Source organism: Thermobia domestica, chromosome 12, assembly GCF_964235325.1.
Source record: "Thermobia domestica chromosome 12, izTheDome1.hap1.1, whole genome shotgun sequence".
Taxonomy (NCBI): Eukaryota; Metazoa; Arthropoda; class Insecta; order Zygentoma; family Lepismatidae; genus Thermobia; species Thermobia domestica.
In genome coordinates, this window is record NC_137465.1 from 155,740,027 (window position 1) to 155,761,521 (window position 21,495).

Genomic DNA, 21,495 nt, shown 5'->3' on the forward strand with positions numbered 1-21,495 from the left:
ATGCACTCCTACAACATTTCATAATTTTTATGATAATATCTCATTTTGACCCATCGCTCCTGACAATTATATACCATGTTCAGATGTTACACGAAAGACTTTTGTTAACCTCCATTGATTTATTGAGAGTTATTTGTGTTTTGGAAATAATTATCATTCACGAACAACCATAAAGTCTATAAGAAAACACTTACTTCAATTTTAATGGGAAAATAGTGACATTTTACTACCAAGGGAAATAGAGCATATAGAAGCTGCAACGCACTTCTAATATTACACATGTAAATAAAGGCCATACAATTAAAATTAGATGAACAGAAGCAATGCCGTTAATATCTTTAAAGATTCAACGAAAAAGTTCAAAAAAGAGTCGAAACCATCATTTAGGAGAATGACGCACAACACAAATAAATAAATAAATCGTTTCACTTTGCAAATCTTCATGAAACTTGGTAGTATACAAATTCAAAGGTGAAACTAGGAGCATTACATCCAGGGCCGGATTTAGGGGGTGTACCGGAGCACATGCACCCCCATCGATGTAAATATACACTATCTAAAATGAGAACCTAGTAGTGAAAATGCAACATTTTCCGAAACTTTCTGCTGTCATGTGTCTGTTTGAACCTTAAAAGAAAGCTTAGTTTTGCAAAAGCAATAGTTTAAGTCGATTTTCTGAAGGTTGAAGGAAAAGGATTCACTGAACAAAGTAATATTCCTCATTCTCACCACAGATTCCTAAAGGCATTAGAAACTTAAAAATTTATTGGTGCACCCAACCTTCAAGAAATCCTGGATCCGGCCCTGATTACATCTATAATTTCTGGTTGCAATACACGAATAAGATCAAAGATAAAAACATTTCTCAGACTGTAGCATAGTGGCTAACGCTCTCGCCTTCGGTGCGAGCGGACCGGGTTCGATTCCCGGTGGGGGCACTCAGTCGAAAAAATGCAAAACGCATTTTCAGGCCGGCAACACTGAATGAGGTTTTCCTGGGTTTTCCTCATTCACACCAGGCAAATGCCAATGAAGGTATGTTAACTTATAGGTCCAAGGCCGATTCATTCCTTCCCCCAATCCTTTCTTCCTTCTCTTTCCCTGGGTAGTGTGCTCGCTGAGGGACGTCATCCCTCAAACGTGAGGGGCTAAATGGCCTTAGATGCCGAAAGCCCAGAAATCAAAATCCCATCCCCCTTTCCTCAGACTCTGTCTCTCTTTATATATATATATAAAGCAGTCTCTTACGATAAATGAAGGTAAATGTTGAAGTAATATCTACTGTCTTAGCAGAAAAATGTGAATAAAAGAAGCTATTATTTCTTGAGACGCTAATTTAATTCCGACACACTATTCTCGGTACCGTACCTATCATCGTATTTGTTCCACGATGTTCAATGTTGGAATTGGACACGATTAATTTCTACCACATCCGATTTGAAAAGAGTGTTAACGGAGGAAATGGGATTTATTCTTCGAACTCAGGAATAAATTCCAAAAGACCGCTTCTCGGTATCTCAGACCCTTTTGACTCTATGGTGATCGAAGTTAAAAACGGAAATAGTTAATTTCCACTACTTCCGGTTTGAATAGAGGTTTATCGGATCAGACAGAACCTATTATTGAGACACTGAATCGATTCCAGAAAGATGCTTCTCGATACTTCTTAGCATTTATGCTCTGATGCATGTAGACAAAAAGAAGAAAATGAGACGAAATGAAATCTTTTAGTTTAATTTCCCATGTTTGTGTTCTTCAGGTTAAGGGAGACGGATGATAAAGGCAAGTATGGATGATGATGGAATAAGATTGTGGGAGGATACGGAAGTACACCGTGAAAATTCGCGAAGAAGATATTTACATCACAAACTCATTTGGACGGGAATAGAACCGGGGACCCAACATATCAGAGGTAAGCGCTCTAAGACTAAGATACTGTGCCCCCTCCAAACAGACCGACCGCGACCTCGGAAACCATGGTTTTGACACCAATAACGGTCATTTTGCTTTACTTTTACATGTTTCGGCATTCCACCATTTTCCGGTGATGGTAGCCTGCAGCCGAATAGGGTGAATTTGAAAGTTAATGCGTTTGGAGATTCACCATTGATCTCAGCGAACGCGAAAACTATTAATTCGACACTAATATCGGTCATTTTTTTTACTACTTTCACATGTACCGGTAAACGCACCCCCTGAGACCCCTGGTTTGAATTTTGACAAAAACGCTTCGTTTTGATTAGCGGCCTGGACCAAGGTACACGTGACCAAATTTTGGTAACTCCCGGTCCACTCATCTGGTTCACAGGTTGTACACAGACAGACAGACAGATAAACAAACTCTATTTAATTTATATTAGATTGTCTTTTTCTTTCTCCTGTGAGACTAATACGCTATAGACAAGCATTTTTAAAGAAATGGTAGTGTGAATGAAGAGAAGGTTGGAGGGAAACTTCCATTCGACAATCCTCAAATAAGTAATTCTTAGGCTAAAATAAATATATTAAAAGTGCATCGTGTATGAAAACTTTGAACTTTTATGATAAAACCTTGCAGTGATGCCAGAATAATTATAATGACTATAATAAGACCAATCTAGCTCTTTCTAAATTACATATTTGAACCAATATTAACTGTTGAAGAAGCACCGTGAATGAAGCGTTACTTTGAAAACGAAACTACGTTTATTACTTATTTAAGCTTTTCTTAATTACCATTTTCCAAGCAAATATTAAAAGAAGTGGAAACAAACACGAAAGAATCTCCCGCTCTTAATTAACTTTACCTAGTTCTAATTAACTTTTTTTTTTAAACTTTGTGGTGACTCAAGAGCTACGAAACCTTACTACATAGATTTATGTTGCAAATAACCAGAAAACAAAGCAAATTGCAAGTAAACAGCACCTTTACATTCAAACTTGAAGTATTGTATTAGAAAAAAAGTTACATTGGTTTTGTTTATATTGACAAAGAAGACTTAAAAAAATAGGCTTCTTTCTGACTTTAGATTTCGAAAAGCCTTTTGTTCTAATACGCCGTTCGTCCAGAAAGTATCCGAAACATATAAGTGTAAATTTTGAGACGGCGGGGACATTCAATCGAGAAAGTGTAAGAGTTTTTTTTTTTTAATTTTTAGGCCAGCCACCCTTAATGAGGTTACTCTCATTCCCACCAGGCAAATACCGGGATGTTGCTTGGTCCCTTCCCGCTTCCTTCTATCCTCTTTCCTGCTGTCTAATTCCCCAGGTAGTGTGATGGCCAAGGTGGGCCATCTCTTATGCGTTATTGGTTAGTATTGCCTTAAATGCTGAGAGACCAAAAATCTCACTCCTAATATTCTAAAAAACGGCCATTTCATATAGGCTTATATATACATTCCAATCTCTCTCCAATGTAATATATTTTTGTAAACTGCATATTAGTGCGAATACTCGCACTGGCTTATTCTACCAAGTGAACTTTGTGGTGGACAAACATCGTGTGCGTGGGTTTTCTCGGGATTCTCCCGTCTCCTTCCACTTTCTTCTTCCACCATTTCATTCATTTCTCATAATCGCCGTCTCCTTTAGCCTCGCCGGCATAATTGTGGGACGTAAAACTTAAGATTTCATTTCATTTCATTTGGCTTATTCTACTAATACTATATCTGGACCCTCACTGGGATATTCCGGACAAACGCCGTCACTCTTGATTATTTTATTTTAAAAAAGACAATTATTTCCTTATAAATCAGGAAAATAAAAATAAAGAATAAACTTGATGTTTAACAGCGGTATTTATTCTGATTATTTTTCGAGTTTCAAGATTCTTAGTTATTCCCAATTCAGCGTAAGCTCTAAACTCCGATAAACAAAATATTTGTATCCTTCCGCTTGTTAGAAATAGGATTGACTAGTGATGTATTACTCCAACTCCCCACGGAGAGGATCAAATTATACAAGTGCATTTTGACAATACTGTTTCGTGTTGTCCAGATACTTACAGCAGTAGTAAAAAAGAAGGAAAAAATCGAAAGATTAAAAGATATATTAATTTCGCTGGTAAACAATTGTTGCTTAGTGAGTAAAGGTTTACCTTGTTGGTGTTTCACCAGAACACTCGCGGAACCGGCATTCATGTCTGCTGTCTTTCAGGTTGAAAGCAGAACACGCGTCCACAGTTGAATTGGCGCCATAATTACTGCCCATGTTTAGTGTTTATTTCTAGTGTTTCATTAGCCACCCTCGTTTCCAGTATTATTAGATAATCCGTATTTTATTTTTGTCATTTATAATAATGTAGCAGTTTTATATGGAGCTTCAGAGTAAAAGTAATAATCAAATCATATGAACTATTTTGCGGAGGAGTACAAGCAGTGATGAAAATTTTACGGAAAATTCATGAAAACATACTCCACTTATTCCTACATCGTTGTATAGCCGTGATGTGAGGTGGAAAATTTTCTTCTATACTTTTCGGAAAATTTTCCGTTCTTAACAAATATCAGTGATCAAGTAACAATTCCCCAGTATTCATAAATTGATTAAATTCACGTATAGAAATGTTAAAAATTGAAAGATTGTTTAAAGAATCTGAAACTTTTCATGGCTCAGACAATTTTCAGTACTATGTAGGAACAAGTGAAACAATTTTTCATGAACCGAAGAATTGTCTGTTCTGTACAGTGATGAAAATTTTGCGGAAAATTTTGAAACGGAAAATTTTCCGATTCATAAAAACACACTCCACTTATTTCTACATCGTTGTTTAGCGGTGATGTGAGGTGAAAAATTTTCTTCTATATTTTTTCGGAAAATTTTCCGTTCTTAAGAAATATCAGTGATCAAGTAACAATTCCTCAATATCCATAAAATTGATTGAAATCATATCAGAAATGTAAAAAAGTGAAAGATAGTTTAAAGAATCTGAAAATTTTCCTGGCTCAGACAATTTTCAGTAGTATGTAGGAACAAGTGAAACAATTTTTCATGAATCGAAGAATTGTCTGTCCTGTACAATGATGAAAATTTTTCGGAAAATTTTCCGATTTATAAAAGCATACTCCATTTATTCCTGCATCGTTGTTTAGGCGTGATGTGAGATGGAAAATTTTCTTCTATATCTTTCCGGAAAATTTTCCGTTCTTAACAAATATCAGTGATCAAATAACAATTCCTCAGTATTCATAAAATTGATTAAATTTATGTGTAGAAATGTTAAAAATTGAAAGATCGTTTAAAGAATCTGAAACTTTTCATGGCTCAGACAATTTTCAGTACTATGTAGGAACAAGTGAAACATATTTTCATGAATCGAAGAATTATCTGTCCTGTACAGTGAAAATTTTTCGGAAAATTTTCCGATTCATAAAAACATACTCCATTTATTCCTACATCGTTGTTTAGCGGTGATGTGAGGTGGAAAATTTTCTTCTATATTTTACCGGAAAATTTTCCGTTCTTAACAAATATTAGTGATCAAGTAACAGTTCCTCAGTATTCATAAAATTCATTGAAGTCATATATAAAAATGTTAAAAAGTGAAAGATCGTTTAAAGAATCTGAAAATTTTCATGGCTCTCAGAATTATCAGTACTATGTAGGAACAAGTGAAACCATGTTTCATAAATCGAAATATTTTGTGTCTTGTATGGAAAACTTGAAGAATTTTTTATGAGTCGGATAATTTTCACCATTTTGAAGCAAAAAGTAAAACAACTTTTTGTGAATCGGAAAGTTTTATTGGTCTGTAGAAACAAATGTAAGGAATTTTCATGAATCGGAAAATTTTCATCACGATGTAGAAACTTCATAATCCGGACAGTTTTCGATATTATGTATAGTGATGTTAGGTGGAAAATTTTCCACTATATTTAACTGCACATTGAGATATACAATTCCTGTAGAGGAAAATTAGACAGCAACAAATAATTTTCAAATTAGATTTCGGGATTGAGAAAATTTTTTGATATTTCAAGTTGGGAAGTAAAAATTTACATAGTGTTTCTCTCTCTCTATTATATCTACTTATTTATAAATGTTGCAGAATGTAAATCTATAAAAGTAGTAAAGCTATGAGAAAACCGTCTTATGCGTATTAAAATGACGAAATGTAATATTGTATGATCAAATGTGGATTCTGGGGGGAAAAACGAATTGAAGTTTTTGAAACATTCTTGAAATGAAGAATCGTTAAATTTTCACTTCATGAAACTTTTTAAGACAATATTTATTACCAATAAATTTTACGGCTAAACAACGATGTAGGAATAAGTGGAGTATGTTTTCATGAATAGGAAAACATTCATGACTTTTAATAAATTGAAATTTTAAATACAGTGAAACCTCTACTAACGGACACCTCTATAAAGCGGACACCTCCCAAAACGGACATATTTTATAATCTCCAAACACTGTAATAGGAAAAAACATATTGGCAAACCTCTCTAAAGCGGACACTCTCTAGTACGGACACGGACAGTCTTTCTTGTCTTTTATAGGTATTATTTACCTCCGTATTACGGACACTTTCTCTAGAAAGAAGTTGGAAAGTGCACTAAAATACACTTTTAGTAATCCATACCTATGTCACCAAGGAAGAACATGTCGGTGTGACAACATTTTGCCTCCTCAACTGTCTGTTCAGCAACCCAGAGGAAGGGTCTCTGTTTCACGACACCCTCATATGCTTTGCTTGCATTCCACTCCCACCCAACCTGCTTCAGAAACAAAACTGATTGACCAGTTGTCCACTGTTTGAAATGACACATCATTCTATTGTCCCGCAGGAATCTCTAACCAAACAGAAGACAAGTTTGGTATTTTTGACCATAGTGTCTTTAAAAAAAATAATAATAATTGCTGGACTGCAATTAACTCACAAATTAAAGCAACACACCAAAAACGTAGTAAGTAGCGATAAGTGTAAAGTGCAGAAAACTATAACATCTTATCCTCATGTTGTGCCTCGAATTGGATGGCGCAAGATAATGCAGGTACAGTAACATTTTGGCAATATTCATAAACACGTGATTCATGCAAAAATATTTTTTTCTAATTGCATATTACCTTGTTTATTACTTTACGTAAGAAAGTATTGAAACCTCTCTAAGGCGGACACCTCTCTATAGCGGACAATTTTTGATTCCCCACGGCTGTCCGCTTTAGAGAGGTTTCACTGTAGTAAAATGGGATATTTGTACTCTACAAACTCATGTTCTCTGCACTTTGCATACACACACACACACACACACACACACACACACACACACACACACAGAGAGACAGAGATAGATAGAGAGAGAGGAGTTGAATTGAGTTGATTTTGAGTTTAACGTCCCTTTCATCACCGAGACTATATAAGACGGGACGAACTGATTAACGTGAAATTCGAGATACATGAGCTCCCGCTGGGAATCGAAGCCAGGTCTTCCATTCCAAAGGCGCGTATGCTAACAGCTTAACAACGAAGGAGCTCGCGGATGAAGAGAGAGAAACACTGTGTAAAAGTTTACTTCCCAACTTGAAATATTAGAAAATTTTCCGGTTCCCGAAATCTAATTGGAAAATTATAATTTGTTGCTGACTAACTTTCCTCTACAGAAATTCAATTTTGTAGCTGAATGTGCAGTTAAATATACTAGAAAATTTTCCACCTAACATCACTATACATAATATCCAAAATTTTCCGGCTTATGAAAAGTTTTGCAAAAGTTACTTCTTGCTTCAAAATGGTAAAAATTTTCCGACTCATAACAGGTTCTTCAATTTTTCCATATAAGACAAAATATTTCGATTCATGACAAATTGTTTCCTTGTGCCTACATACTACTGAAAATTGTCTGAGCCATAAACATTTTCAGATTCTTTAAACGATCTTCCACTTTTTTACATTTCTGTATATGAATTCAACCAATGTTATGATTGCTGAGGAATTGTTGCTTGATTACTGATATCTGTTAAGAACGGAAAATTTTCCGGAAAAATATAGAAGAAAATTTTTCACCTCACATCACCGCTAAACAACGGTGTTGGAATAAGTGGAGTGTGTTTTTATGAATCTGAAAATTTTCCGTTTCAAAAATTTCCGCAAAATTTTCATCACTGTACAGGACAGACAATTCTTCAGTTCATGAAAAATTGTTTCACTTGTTCCTACATAGTACTGAAAATTGTCTGAGCCAGGAAAATTTTCAGATTCTTTAAACAATCTTTCAATTTTTAACATTTCTATACATGAATTTTATATATATTGTTAACTGCATTTATCTATGTTAATTGTGTTTATTTTATTTATACTGGAATAATTTTGTTATACTATTTTGTAATTCTTTTGGCACCTTGTAGCCATTAGCTGTTTGTGAATAATACCCTTTTTCTGTTATTATTATTAGTGCATCACGAAACCTTGTTGAAACGTCTGTCTTGACTTCTTGTGTGAAGTTAGAATTACAAGTTGTAGGAAATATACCAGGAAGTTATCCTTAGTCGTAAACTATTTACATAAGCCCATATATTTCAATTTCTGTTTAAATGTATATAAATGGAAAAATAAATAAAAGCTCGGAGAAAGAATACAAACAAGGTGAGACAGAGTTACGCAATAGTAAATTAATGAATTCGTACTTCTGTGAATTCAGTTAGGCAAATGAGAGTAACGAACTCGATTATTAATTCGAGTTGTTATAATTATTTTAACATGTTGATGCGGTTTAAAATAGTTTCTTAAACAAATTTTCTTTCACATTCCATTAGAAATGCTCTTTATTTACTGTATCGATTAAAATCGTTCAATAAACACTTAACAGACGAACTCGATTCGGGAGGAGGAAACAATTCATTAGGAATGGTCGAGCTTCTATTTGTCCACTGCAGCTACACCTCAGATTCGTGACAATTCGTGTTTCGTAAATAATATGTTGTAAGTACTGGCTTGATAAAGTATTAAACCTTGTATATACGTAGTTGATAAATAATGATCTTAAAACGTATTTTTGTCAAATCACTTATGGCTTTACGATTTGTTTGGATTATTTTCTTTATTTTGTGCGAATAACTTAATGTCTTTCACAGGTACGTGTATTGGGGAGAGTATCCTCTAAGTTTTGCAGCCTGCTTAGCTCAAGAGGAATGCTACCGTCTAATGCTGGCAAGAGGCGCCAACCCTGACAATCAGGACACAAATGGAAATACTGTTCTCCACATGTTGGTCATCTATGATAAGCAAGTAAGTATTAAGTACAGAGTAATTACAGCCATATGCAAAACCAGCCCTCAGGCCGCCTCCGTCTCACTATGCCCTTTAATCCTGCCGGCTTGACTCTTTATTGAAAGTGAACTTGTAACAGTTTCTTGGATAACTGTTGTCCCCCTTAAAAATATCCTCCGCGTTAGAAAATCCAGTGTAGAGTGTACCACTAAACATTGGCAGACTATTTAAGTGTTCCACTAAAATGGTAAATAAATAGATTTTTCTGCTTTTCTTTAGTAAGTAAATATTTTGGTTACCGTTTTAACAGATTTTATAGTCCTGTGATATTGGTGTACGACAAACGATTTTATATATTGAAAATGGCTTTTATATATTCTTGTGAAATATTTTGTACTGCCCTCGACGCCAGTAAGTTCTTTACGGTTGACCCACTGTCTGTTCCAACTTTAACGTGCTTGGTGTAACAGTAAGTTCAATAATTTTGTTTGGCCTATGTAGATCACGTATAGATGTTTCTAATAATTTATTAAAATATTGGAGAATAAGAAAGAACATAATATTTTAGGATATGGCAATACTGAGTCAATCTACAGCACATGCAATGTAATTTCTGCCATTCCACCTAACAAACGTATGGAGTTCATGCTAGAGGAAAGAGAAATTGTGTTGGTCCATGTATATATATGTATATATATACACCCAATGCTTCTCTTGTACGTCTAGTAGTTCAAAGAAACAAGTTACAACAGAGAAGAAACAACTATCTCTTTATCTTCATAGTATCAAATTTCAGGAAAACCTTATCTAACACAGAATTTACAGAATTTACAGACGTTTTTGTTTTGTACGAAACTTAAAGCCTTGGAGCTCAACAAAAACGTGGTGAAGAGGAGAAGTTTCAACATTCTTTCCGTTAGTTCAGAAGTCGAAGTTAACGAACTTTCTTCCTATTCACAATGTCTAAGTTTAAGGAAAATATTGTATATACACAATTTCAAGATTCTAAACTAAACGGTTTGGGAGATGAGTTGATGCGCAAGTCAATAAGTACAACATCACGTTTGTATATGGTAGAGGTACTATACTGGGTGAACTGAAATTCCGAGGCCATAAGACAAATCTGTTATGAATATAGTTACGGAAAAATGGGGAAGAAGCAAAATCTTTGGGAACAGGTGGTTTTGAAACTAAAATTATAGATTTTTCCAGACCGCCTGACGTTTGGCACCATATAGGTAAAGCATCATACGTTACATAACAAGTGACTTTGGTTTCATAGTCTGTAACTACGAACTTGAAGTAGTACATCTATAACTGCGGGTTGCATTAATTTATTTATAATAGGTTTCAGATACAGCAGTAAGCCGTTTTACACTGAAACATTTTAATATTTTGATAATAGTAGGGGAACGAATAGGTGAAAAGTTGCAACCCGTAAGCTTTTCTTTGCTACAAGTGGCAATCATTGCTTTTATGATTCTTAAAACTGATTTTAATAGAAAATCGCATTCGCGACCCATCAATTCCTTGGAGTCACCAGAAATCAAAGATGACGGAGAAGATGGCCGTTCAAACGGGAAATAAGTTCAAATTAGCATATGGCATCAAACATGGTATTGATTTTCATACTTTTGTGGATGATAAATTAAAAAAAATATGTTGAAAATGTTATCAGGCATAGGCAATGTAAGGTATTTACATTATTGACAAGGATATCAAGGAAATTAACATATATACTAGCGAAAAATGTGATCACATTTCAGTAAAGCAAACTGAATGTAAGAATATAAAAACATCAAATCTCAGCAATAATGTGTATTCCAAATACAGTATAACAAATTTTCTTTAATACAAGAAGTATTGTAAGTATGTTGTGTAATCTTAACGATGTTTTAGTTTTAAATTTCTAATATATACGTATATACGTATATTATATACGAACTGACGTAACAAGCGTCCTGTTATATTTTAGTTGTTGGCTTCATACCTCAAATGTAGTTATCTTCCGTGTGATTACTAAAGAACATCCGACTTCTGAATCTCAATCGCATGAATAATTACGCAAGTAAGCAAATCATTAACTTTAAGCTCTACCACATTAAATATAAGAATACGTATCCGTAGCAATATTTATTCAACACTATCAAGTACTAGTATATCTGAATCATAACGAACTTGATAATATAACGTCACTTATTTAAATGAAACTTCACTTGAGTTATTTTTACAGTAATTGTATTCAAATCATCTGAATATCAATCTTAACAAATATACCTTTAAAGCGGTATAACTTTTCAATTTCACATTGGATTCAAAGAGCACCAAACACTCTTTAGTACTACGTATGACTAACAAATAAGTTAATGGATCTTAAAAATCACAGCACCTCCATATAAAAAGACATCATAAGTAGAACTATAAGGAACTACAATATTTGAACTATGAACTAAACAACATTAAAAAGCCTAAGCTTAAACCTATTCCACACATGGTGTACATTCATTCAGAAACATAAGCAATTTTATATACAGACTAGGATATAAACCCATATAGTAATAACATACTCAAGTATAATGAAACGCGAATATCGGAAGCAATTTTAAAAGTCTTGTTATCACTTGTTTGGTCATTGTATTTCATACATGAATTCATGCATTTTGTTCCAAACCATGAACATCCTGGAATACAAGTCATTTCAGCATTCTTGCAGTAACATGAAGCGTCAGAACTTCTTAAGGCATTTTTTGCATACTGACATACGCAAATGTTTTTTAGGTAAAGGAACTCTTGTCATGAAAATTAATTTGAGAGCACCATCTTCTAATTTCCAAGCACAATCAGTAGAAGCAGATAAGCAGGAATTCTGTTCAGCGTTAGCCCAAACTAATGGTTATTACGAAGCACGTAATCTCCCTCTTTCATTGTATGTTATTTCTCACCTCTGCCAAGCACTCTCTCGTGTACATATGTTGATAAGTCCTCCACATATTTTACAAATGTTGTTTACATGTTCCATTGCTTGATCTGACGGTATTCTGACAAATGGTTTGTCTGTAGTTTTAATGGCTAAGTTTCCTCTCAGAAATTGTTCATAAACTGCACGAAATTCTTGCTCCAAATTCTCCACATCTATTAGATAAGCAGACCCCACCGTACGTAATTGACAAGGTCATGAAATGCCATTAGCTTTAACATTTTCTTGAAATATGCAATGTATTCAGCCCATCGTCCTTCTTATGATGCTCTGATGAAGTTCGATAGGATTCAAATCAGTTCCATGTAAAGAACCCAATACTTCAAAGTATAATTTGAAGAGTTTTCCTCAATGAATTAAGAAGCAAGTGATTAATATCTTGTAGAAAGGAAGGGAACCCCTCAAAATCAACTCGAGCTTGCATAAAATCTGTGCTCCCAAACTCTTTACATATACGTTTTATATTGTCATCGATTATATGCAGCTCATCTTCGTGATTCTTAAGGAAAAGCCAAGTTTTAGATGGTGCCATTGAAGCTCTTCATACAGCTTTAAAAGTTATTTTATGCAGCCAGAAAAACGTTTGTAGTGCTTTTCCTCCAAGAAAGAAGCAGCTATTGTTCCTGACACTATACCACATTCTACTCAGCAGTATTCCAAGGTCTGAGCTGACATATTGCTTTCCAAGGGCGTCAAATAAACCAAAGGAAACCTACCTAGTAAAAAAATAACATTTTTTTCTTTCATCTTATCGGAGCTACATCAACATTTTTACTTTTGAGTAAAGAGCTTCATCAAAGGTTATCGCAACATCATTTTGGTTTATTTTCTCAGGTATAATTTTACATCTGGTAATGACAGTTCCTAATGTGTCATATTCGTGAACTGGATTAGGAATTATTGGACAGTACCCTATAGAAGTTTTGTGTCATTCATCTTCTGTAATACACTTGTTAAATGCTGTCCATGGTTTCACTACATTCTTCACATCATTTTCTGTTCATGATCTTCTAAATAGCAGAGTCAAATTCTGATTTGGTGGAAACACTGATATAGAGTCTTTAACAAAAAAGGTTAATGTATTTCTTTGTTTGGAAAATATTGATGGTATGAGTTTGTTAAAGTCTCCTGGGACACTTTCCAAAGTGCTGTTTTTCCCCAGTGGCAAAGACAAAGAAACAACATTAGGTGGACCTTCTTAATATGGAACAATTGCATGAAATGTTTCTCTTCTACCTAGTGTGTCCTCTAAGATGTCAATATTATCTGCTGCATAATGGATAAACCGGTTTAATACAAGACCACTATTCAGGAACCACTATTTTATTTTATAAAATCTTTTTAACAGTTTTTTCTGCAACAGTAATATCAATGCACCGAATTACATAATAAGAAACAGAACTTCCAGCAAGATGTAGTGTGTTAATTACCTACTTTGATCTGCTTGCTTGCTGAACAAGGAGGCCTGTGCTAATATGTTTAGGAGTTAATTTTTTTCCCTTTCGAAGGTGCATAAAGAATATCTTGATGTAGCAAAACAGTTTGTCAGTCAATTTTGATTCTAGGAAGTTTATTTTCAAAACCTTTATCGTCATCATCACCTTCACCAAATAGAAAAATCAGGAGAAACGTATATAGACTTTCAGGTAAATATTGGCGTTCAGCATTTAAAGTTAACTGATTGAATCGTCAATTTCAGGAAAAAGAAAAAGAAACAGTCAGAAAGTTTAAATTATGGGAAGAAGATTCTTTTAAACTGAAATCTATATAAAAATGTAAACTTTTCTACAAACAGAACTCCAGTCATCTTAAATAACAATATACCACTTTACATGAATGTTCCTTAAGCTTATAGTAATTTTATTGTTTCCTACATTACTCTATGCCCTGTGCGGATCTGACGCTATTTCTGATACCATTTTTTAATTCTGCGACCATGTAATCATAGAAATCGATACGAAACTTGAAACCACATGGCAACTAAATTTGTTTTTGAATTCGGACCGCCATAATGTCCACCATCTTGAATTTTTGGTGACTTCATGAAATTCGCGGGTGGCAAACATGATTTTCTACTTAGATAGGTTATGAAAAATATAAAAACAATAGTTGCCGCTTGTAGCAAAGAAAAGCCTACGGATTGCTTCTTGAAGCCTTGTTTGCGAAAACTTTTACCCTACTATAACATAAAAATTGAATAGCAATTTTAGCTCAAAATGGTGCAGCACAACGGCGATATTACAAAAATAGCTTATTTATAGAGGATCTGAAAATATACTCATTTGCAAAAACGTCTACAGTTTCTGGTAACTGATTATAAGTACTGACAATTCGGTTTAGAAGAGACTTATAGAGAATATTTACCCCGAGAGTAAAAGAAATCACTAGACCATGTTGTTCTAACGGGTACTCGAAAATTGATCTGACTTAATAACTGATCACATGATATATGGCCATTTACAATTTTATGCAGAAATATTAGGTCAGAAATTTTGTTTCTCGCTAGGTGAGGTTTGATATCGCGGGAATTTAGAACGTAATTTTTTGGAAGTGTTCGGAACTGAGGTACTTGGTAGGATACAATGGTTAAAAAGAAACTAATTACATAATTTAATTTTTTTAATGAGTAGGGCAGGCCATAGACGAGATAGGAGAACAGTGCTCAATAGTGGAGAACAGTACTCAACATATGACTTGTAGAACAAACTTCGGGAACTAGGACTTTTTTATGTCAGTGAAGCGATAAAGTTGTCCCAGTTTTCTCATACCAGTACAGAATATTGTGCTTGTATGATCCCCAAAAGTATGCGTACTACCAATGATAACATCAGAACTCTGATAGAGGTGACAGGATTTATGTTCTTACGACCAATTTTGTAGATGTGGTTTATAGGTTCCTTTTTTAGATAAATTGTAAGAGAAGCACATTTTTCGATGTGTAAGCTAAATTTTCAAGAATTACACCAGTCGAGAAAGAGTGAAATATGATACTGAAGAGCAAGAGCGTCGTACTCTGATTGAACTTGTTTGTAGAGTTTGCAATCATCAGCGAATAGAAGAATATTGGTAAAGCTGTTTGTGTACAAAGAAGGCAGATCGTCCATGTATAATAGGAATAGAAGTGGACACAGAACACCGCCTTGAGGAACTCCAGAAGTTACGGGAATAAAGTCATAAAAGTAACCTGAAACTAAAAATCGTTGTGTCCTATTACTGAGATAGTTTTCGAGCAGATAAAGTAATGTACCATGTATGTTGAATCTAGAAGTGAGTTTGTATATAAGAAGATGGTGTGGAAGGGAATCGAAAGCCTTAGCCAGGTCCAAATACAAAATGTCGAGTTGAGAATTTTTTGAGATGGTGTCCACAGCATCAGACAGAAGAATAGATAAATTGGTAAGACAAGATTTTCCTGGCAAAAAGCCGTGTTCGGAGGAGATTATAAATGGAGCAACAAAATAATAAGATCAAAGATTGAATGAATTTCATCGATCACATACAGCATATATTATTCTTCTGATTGATTCTCTTTTACAGAAAAATCAAATGCAGCACAAATATTCAACAGACTCTTGTAATACAAATTAGTAATAAATAAATTTTGCTCATACTATCTGGCATAAAGAAATAATAGTAAAAATGTTTGAATGTTGTTATTTATTAAATAGGTAGCTATATAATCTGAAACAAATATAGGTCATTTTTGAATGCCATAGCATTTGAAATAAATCTTCTTATACTTTGGATTCAGAGAAGGTTGTTTGTCATACAGGCATCTCGTTATCTAATCTCATTCCGCGAAATATAGTATGGGCAATTCTGAAATCGAATCACATCCCATGGAAGATCATACGAGATATTTTAAAATTTCGTCTCATGCCATGGTTTGTCAGAAGGGAAATTCTAACCATCGCCGCAACCTGTACGTTGAGAAAAGTCCGTTCTCCGGACAGCGGTATATTGTATATATATAGGGAATCATTTTGCTTACTACAGAAATCAATATGGAGCATACGTTATACATATACTACATACGCACTGCCCTTAGATGTTACATAACGTCGTTGCAGGATGTCTGACATCTAACAGTTTTCCGTATATCACATCCATATATGTACGTTACATTCCTGAGCTTTATGTTATATACATCCATTTGTATGTGAGATCCTGACCGCCTATATTGTTTCATACAGAAAGTACGTATAGATTGAACACTTATACGGAAAATATTATAATACGTGCGTTCATAGTTATACGTCTGCTGTAAGTAAAGTCCAAAAACTACATGAATTACGCATGTAAGCTATTTTTTTTTTAAAATACGTCACTACAATTTTTTTTTTCAGTGGGGAGTTATGAAATATCTAACAGTAATTTCTAAACAGAGTTTGACCTTAAAATGAAATTTCTCAGTTTAATGTCTGAAGATTATATTCTTTAGGTTAAGGGAGACGATAATTAACGCAAGTGAATGATAACGTAAGAATTGGCGGAATGAGAATGTGGGGAAAACGGGAGTACCCTGAGATAAAGCTCACGATCGGAGTTCGAACTCAACCAATGCGTTATCATGACAGGAATTCTCAACTACGACCTAAACTTGGAGATTCTGGAAAATATCTCAAATATGAAGTAAATCCATGCACCGAGAAAAAAATGTATGTGGCGTATGGGAAATCGTATGTTACCTTTGTAAATCCTGCAGTTTTTGGACTTAACGCACAGCAAACCTACAACTGAAAACGATATGTTTTATAAAACTTTCGTATAAGTGCTTCATCTGTACGTATTTTCCGTATGAAACAATATAGGCGGTCAGGATCTCATATACAAATGGACGTATATCAAATATAGCTGACGAAGGTAACATACATATATGTATGTAATATAAGGAAGGCTCTTGATATCAGACATCCTGCAACGACATGATGTACCATCTAAGGGAGCCTATGTAGCACACGGATAACGTATGTTCCATACTGATTTCTGTAGTAAGCAAGAGGATTCCGTATATTTGTACAATATAAGGCTGTCCGGAGAACAGATTTTTCTCAATGTGGATTGTTATAAGAATTCAAAACACTGACGTCAATCTCTGGATTCTGAAATTGAGCATTGTGAAATCTGAACTTAATCATAAAATTCCAATAATGTGTGTGTTTTTTTTCAAATTGTCGATACATGGCTTAAGCTCTTTTCACTGTTAGTGTGGTTTCTTTGCCACGTTACATTTTAACAAACAACATATACCTATGGCTAGTTATAAATAGAATTCTAAAATCTGACCTCTCTCTCCATGGTTTATTATAACTTTAATCCAAAATTTGACCTCAACCCCTTGATCAACATAAGTAGAATTTTAAAATCTGATCTCTGACAAATGATTTTCTTATAGGTAGTTATGAAATCAGAGATGCATCACAAGGGAAATTCGAATATTTGTTCTCAAAACTCATGAATTGTTACTGGAAGTATTCTGAAATAGAATTTAACCAATATGTTGTCATAAGAAAAAATCTAAAATGAAGTCAACCTGTAGAATGTCATTAGAGGAACCATAAAACCCCAGTTTAACCAAGGGATTTTTGGGAATCATCTTTAACACCGGGATAGTTGAAACTTTGAGGCTTCAAATTTTTCGTTGAAAAGAAAGGTGGTAATCTTGAAACAGTAAGTACACTCGAGAATTCCTATCCTGTCTGTAAACGAGTCTTTTAAGTGAAATCACGCTGATCAACTCGTCGCTAATCTTTGCCACTCACATGGTCTCACCTTAAAAAACAGCGCATTTTGCACACTAATCTAAACGTTTGCTTGTTCAACATTGAAGTCACTCTCGCACATATGGTTTCGAACCCGAGTGTTAAAGTTGTGAGCTTATTGAAAAGCATGATTGAGAACTATTGCGTAATATCTTCGAAATTCAAGCTGAGTAATTATGTATTTGTTCCCGTTTATGTATAATGCTTTCACAGCAAAGGCACGTTGTTGGCTGGTTCCCTGCTTCATTCCAACTAAATGCTCTTTCCAATAAGCTTCAGAATAGCAGTAGTAATTTTAGCCCTATTTAACTCTTGATTTATATCCTTCAAAGCAGGAGTGTATATTGTCCAAACATGATACTGGAATTCCGCTACGTAAAACAATCAATGAAGCATGAAAATACATTTGAGTAAATCTAATTCTTTTTACACTACATGCTATGCCAATTTGATATCATGTCAAAAGTGCAGGGAGAAAAGTCCCGAGTCAAATGGACCACACATCAAAGAGACCTTAGTGGATAGAACACCGATTCAAAAGAGTCCCGTCTTAAAAGCTCTGGCAATAGGATCACCTGTCAGAAGAACCATGGTCAAAAGAACTAAGAGTTAGAAATATCCAAATAGGTCAAAGAGAGTTTGCGTTAAAGAGACTGGGACTCAAAGGAGACTCAAATCGATAGCCTGCGCTACTTGTATCAAAAGCTATATACAGTAGTGTTCAAAATTTAAGGATGCAAGTAAGAATTTAGATTTCTGGACTTTCGCAACTGTGACTATTTAGCCCGTCACGTGTGAAGGATGACGTCTTTTGTCGAGCATACTATTCGGCGAAAGGGAAGGAAGGAAACGGCCTAACACCTATAAGGTAGGTACTACCCCGGCATTTGCCTGGTGTGAATGAGGAAAACCCACTAAAACCTCGGGGTCGCGGTGGTTCATTGGTACAGCGTTCACACCTGAAGCATGGGGTCCTGGGTTCAAACCCTGCTCCCGCCAAGAGAACTTTGTGGTGGACAAACACCGTGTACGTGGGTTTTCTCGGGATTCTCCCATTTCCTCTCACTTTCTTCATTCCACTATTTCATTCATTTCTCATCATCACCGTCTCCTTTAGACTAGCCGACATAACCGTGGGACGTAAAACTAAAAAAAATCATTTCATTTTCCACTAAAACCTCATTCAGGATGGCTGCCCTAAAAGAGCTTTCTACACTTTCTCTACCGAGTTCCCTACCGGGAATCGAACCCTGGACCGTTCGCACCGGGATAAAAGTAAGTTTCGTTTGCTACCTTACTCCCAAATGGCATAGATTGGTGAAATTTGAACCATACATAGAAAGTAGTGCTAAAGATAATATAAGAAACAACAAAAAACTACACATGATTGGAAGAATGGCAGTTTTATACAGAGGCTATAACTTACACTGAAGCAGTGCAACTCATAATGTCCCATTAGACATTACAGTACAAGTAAAATTATCTTTGAAACCGTGTGTGCTCACCGCGGACAGCGATGGATGCTCTACAACTTGCTTCGATCCTGTTTACAAAGTAAATAATGAGTTGTGATATGTAGTTAGTTCATTACTCCACCAGCGGTGCATATATATGCTTGATGATCGTTTATGAAACTGGACGCGCTGTAAGGTGTCTCCCATAGCATCGCAAACTTGCTCGATGAGATTCAAGTAGGGGAAACAGGCAGGCCAACCCGTTTAAGCAATATCCTCTTGTTGTAAGAGCTTCGCCATCTGCGCTGTTTAATGTAGCGCATTATCAACGCAAAGAAAAAAATGGGGCCGACTTCACTACTAATAGATCGTACGTGGAGAAAGAGCAGAGTATGACGTTAAGAGAAGAGTGTACCGCATTAAAAATTTAGCTCAATATGCGATTACAACATTATGTGTCCCTACAAAAGAACACTAAAGCACGAAACTGATCATTCTAGACAATGTTCCTAAGTTCATTAAGTGTCCGTACCTCTCGCTAGATGATGGTAGGTCCAGAAATACTATCCATACTGAAAATGCTCTAAACGGAGAAGAGAATGCAACCCCACTCCTACTGAGTACAATGCTGACCTTTCTGGTGCCGCCAAAATAGATACCAATGATGTGTAGGTGTCAACGGAAGGCAACGTAATGCTCGTTCGGCAAAGAGACCACTCACATGCAATAGGGGTGCTACTGTGAAGGGTGCCATTAGGCGATTTACACTTCCATTAGATGTGCCTGAAATTGCACTTGCTGTTTGACGTCGACCTCTTTAATAATGGGAGTAGCAGCAGAACCAGTTGAACTAGGAATGGCAGGAGGTGAAACAATAACAACAAACTGAACTGTTCCTACAACGAAAATTATATTAAAGTATTGGGGTAGCCAACTAAACATAGTTTAATATAATTACAGCTTTCCCCTTCCGAGAATAGGTGACAGAAATGTGCATATAGTTGTCACAGCATGATATTGAGTCATGTGAAGTTGGTAAAGCAGTAGATGCAGTTTGTGTGTTGAAAGTTTGAATACGAAAGAAAATGCGAGGGTCTTCCGCAGAGAAGAGAAAATCTATTGCGGACAGATGGTGTACCACTAAAGGGACTAACCTACAGACAGCTGACAAAACTAAAAGGTGTAAGTGTTTGTGCAGTGCAAACTGCAAATTGGCTATTATTTGTGACCGTGGCCCACACTTTCTTTCTAAACGTTTTAAAGGATATTGTAATCGTAATAGTATTGAGCATACTCCTACTTCCAGCTACAGCCCAAATGCGAATGGCCTGACAGAACGTAGCCATAAGAACTCAATCGTATCATTAGACCCGAGTGCAACGAGAAGCAAACACAATGGAGTCAAGTACTAAAGCTGGCACAGGACTTTTTGAACTATTCCCTTTGTAGTAGTACCAACTGTACACCTGCTGAACTGTTCCTGTCGTATTCAGCGGCGGACGTTTTTAAGAAATTATTTTCGTGGTCCTCAAATTTAGATAATTTGGATATTAGAGACCCGAATTCACCCGAATGTGACCTCAAAAGTTGAAATTAAAAAAATAAAGAAAACTGGGCGAGAGGTAATACTGAAAGAAGGACATCTTGTGATGGTAAAAACCCATTACCTCTTATCTGCAGCTAAGCACGGAACCTACAAATTTATGAAACTCTATGTCGGCCCTTACGTGCTCCAGAAAGTTTTAAAGAACAGCACCATTGCTTTTACGTTAAAGGGTGAAATTATAGGAACACAAAACTTCCAAAACCTAAAATTATTTGGCTGTACCAACAAGAAGCGATTAGAACTTCTCCGTGATTATCCTAATGTTATTCAAAACGATGTTACGTAACGATTGGAAGTTGAAAATAAATAGAAACCAGAAACAGATTATAGGATATGTAATTCTTAAACAAAAAGAGTTTAATCGTGTGTAAAAAATGGCAGGCGGGTGAGGAGGCCGAGAAGACTGCTATGATGTGAGTTAAATGTGTAAAATTAGAAAATTCGGGCAGAATTCCTCTGTCCTGCAACGATACACGTGCTTCACCTTTTAAGGATTGGTTGTGCGGAGG

General features: G+C 35.4%; 1 protein-coding gene across 1 annotated transcript in view; it reads left to right on the forward strand.

The window, feature by feature from the left end:
- nan (transient receptor potential cation channel subfamily V member nanchung) overlaps nt 1–21,495 on the forward strand; it is a 743,452-nt gene that overhangs the window by 270,027 nt on the left and 451,930 nt on the right. The window contains exon 6 of the mRNA XM_081734312.1: nt 9,052–9,205. Coding sequence (XP_081590438.1) covers nt 9,052–9,205 — 154 coding nt within the window. The remainder of the gene's footprint in view (nt 1–9,051; nt 9,206–21,495) is intronic.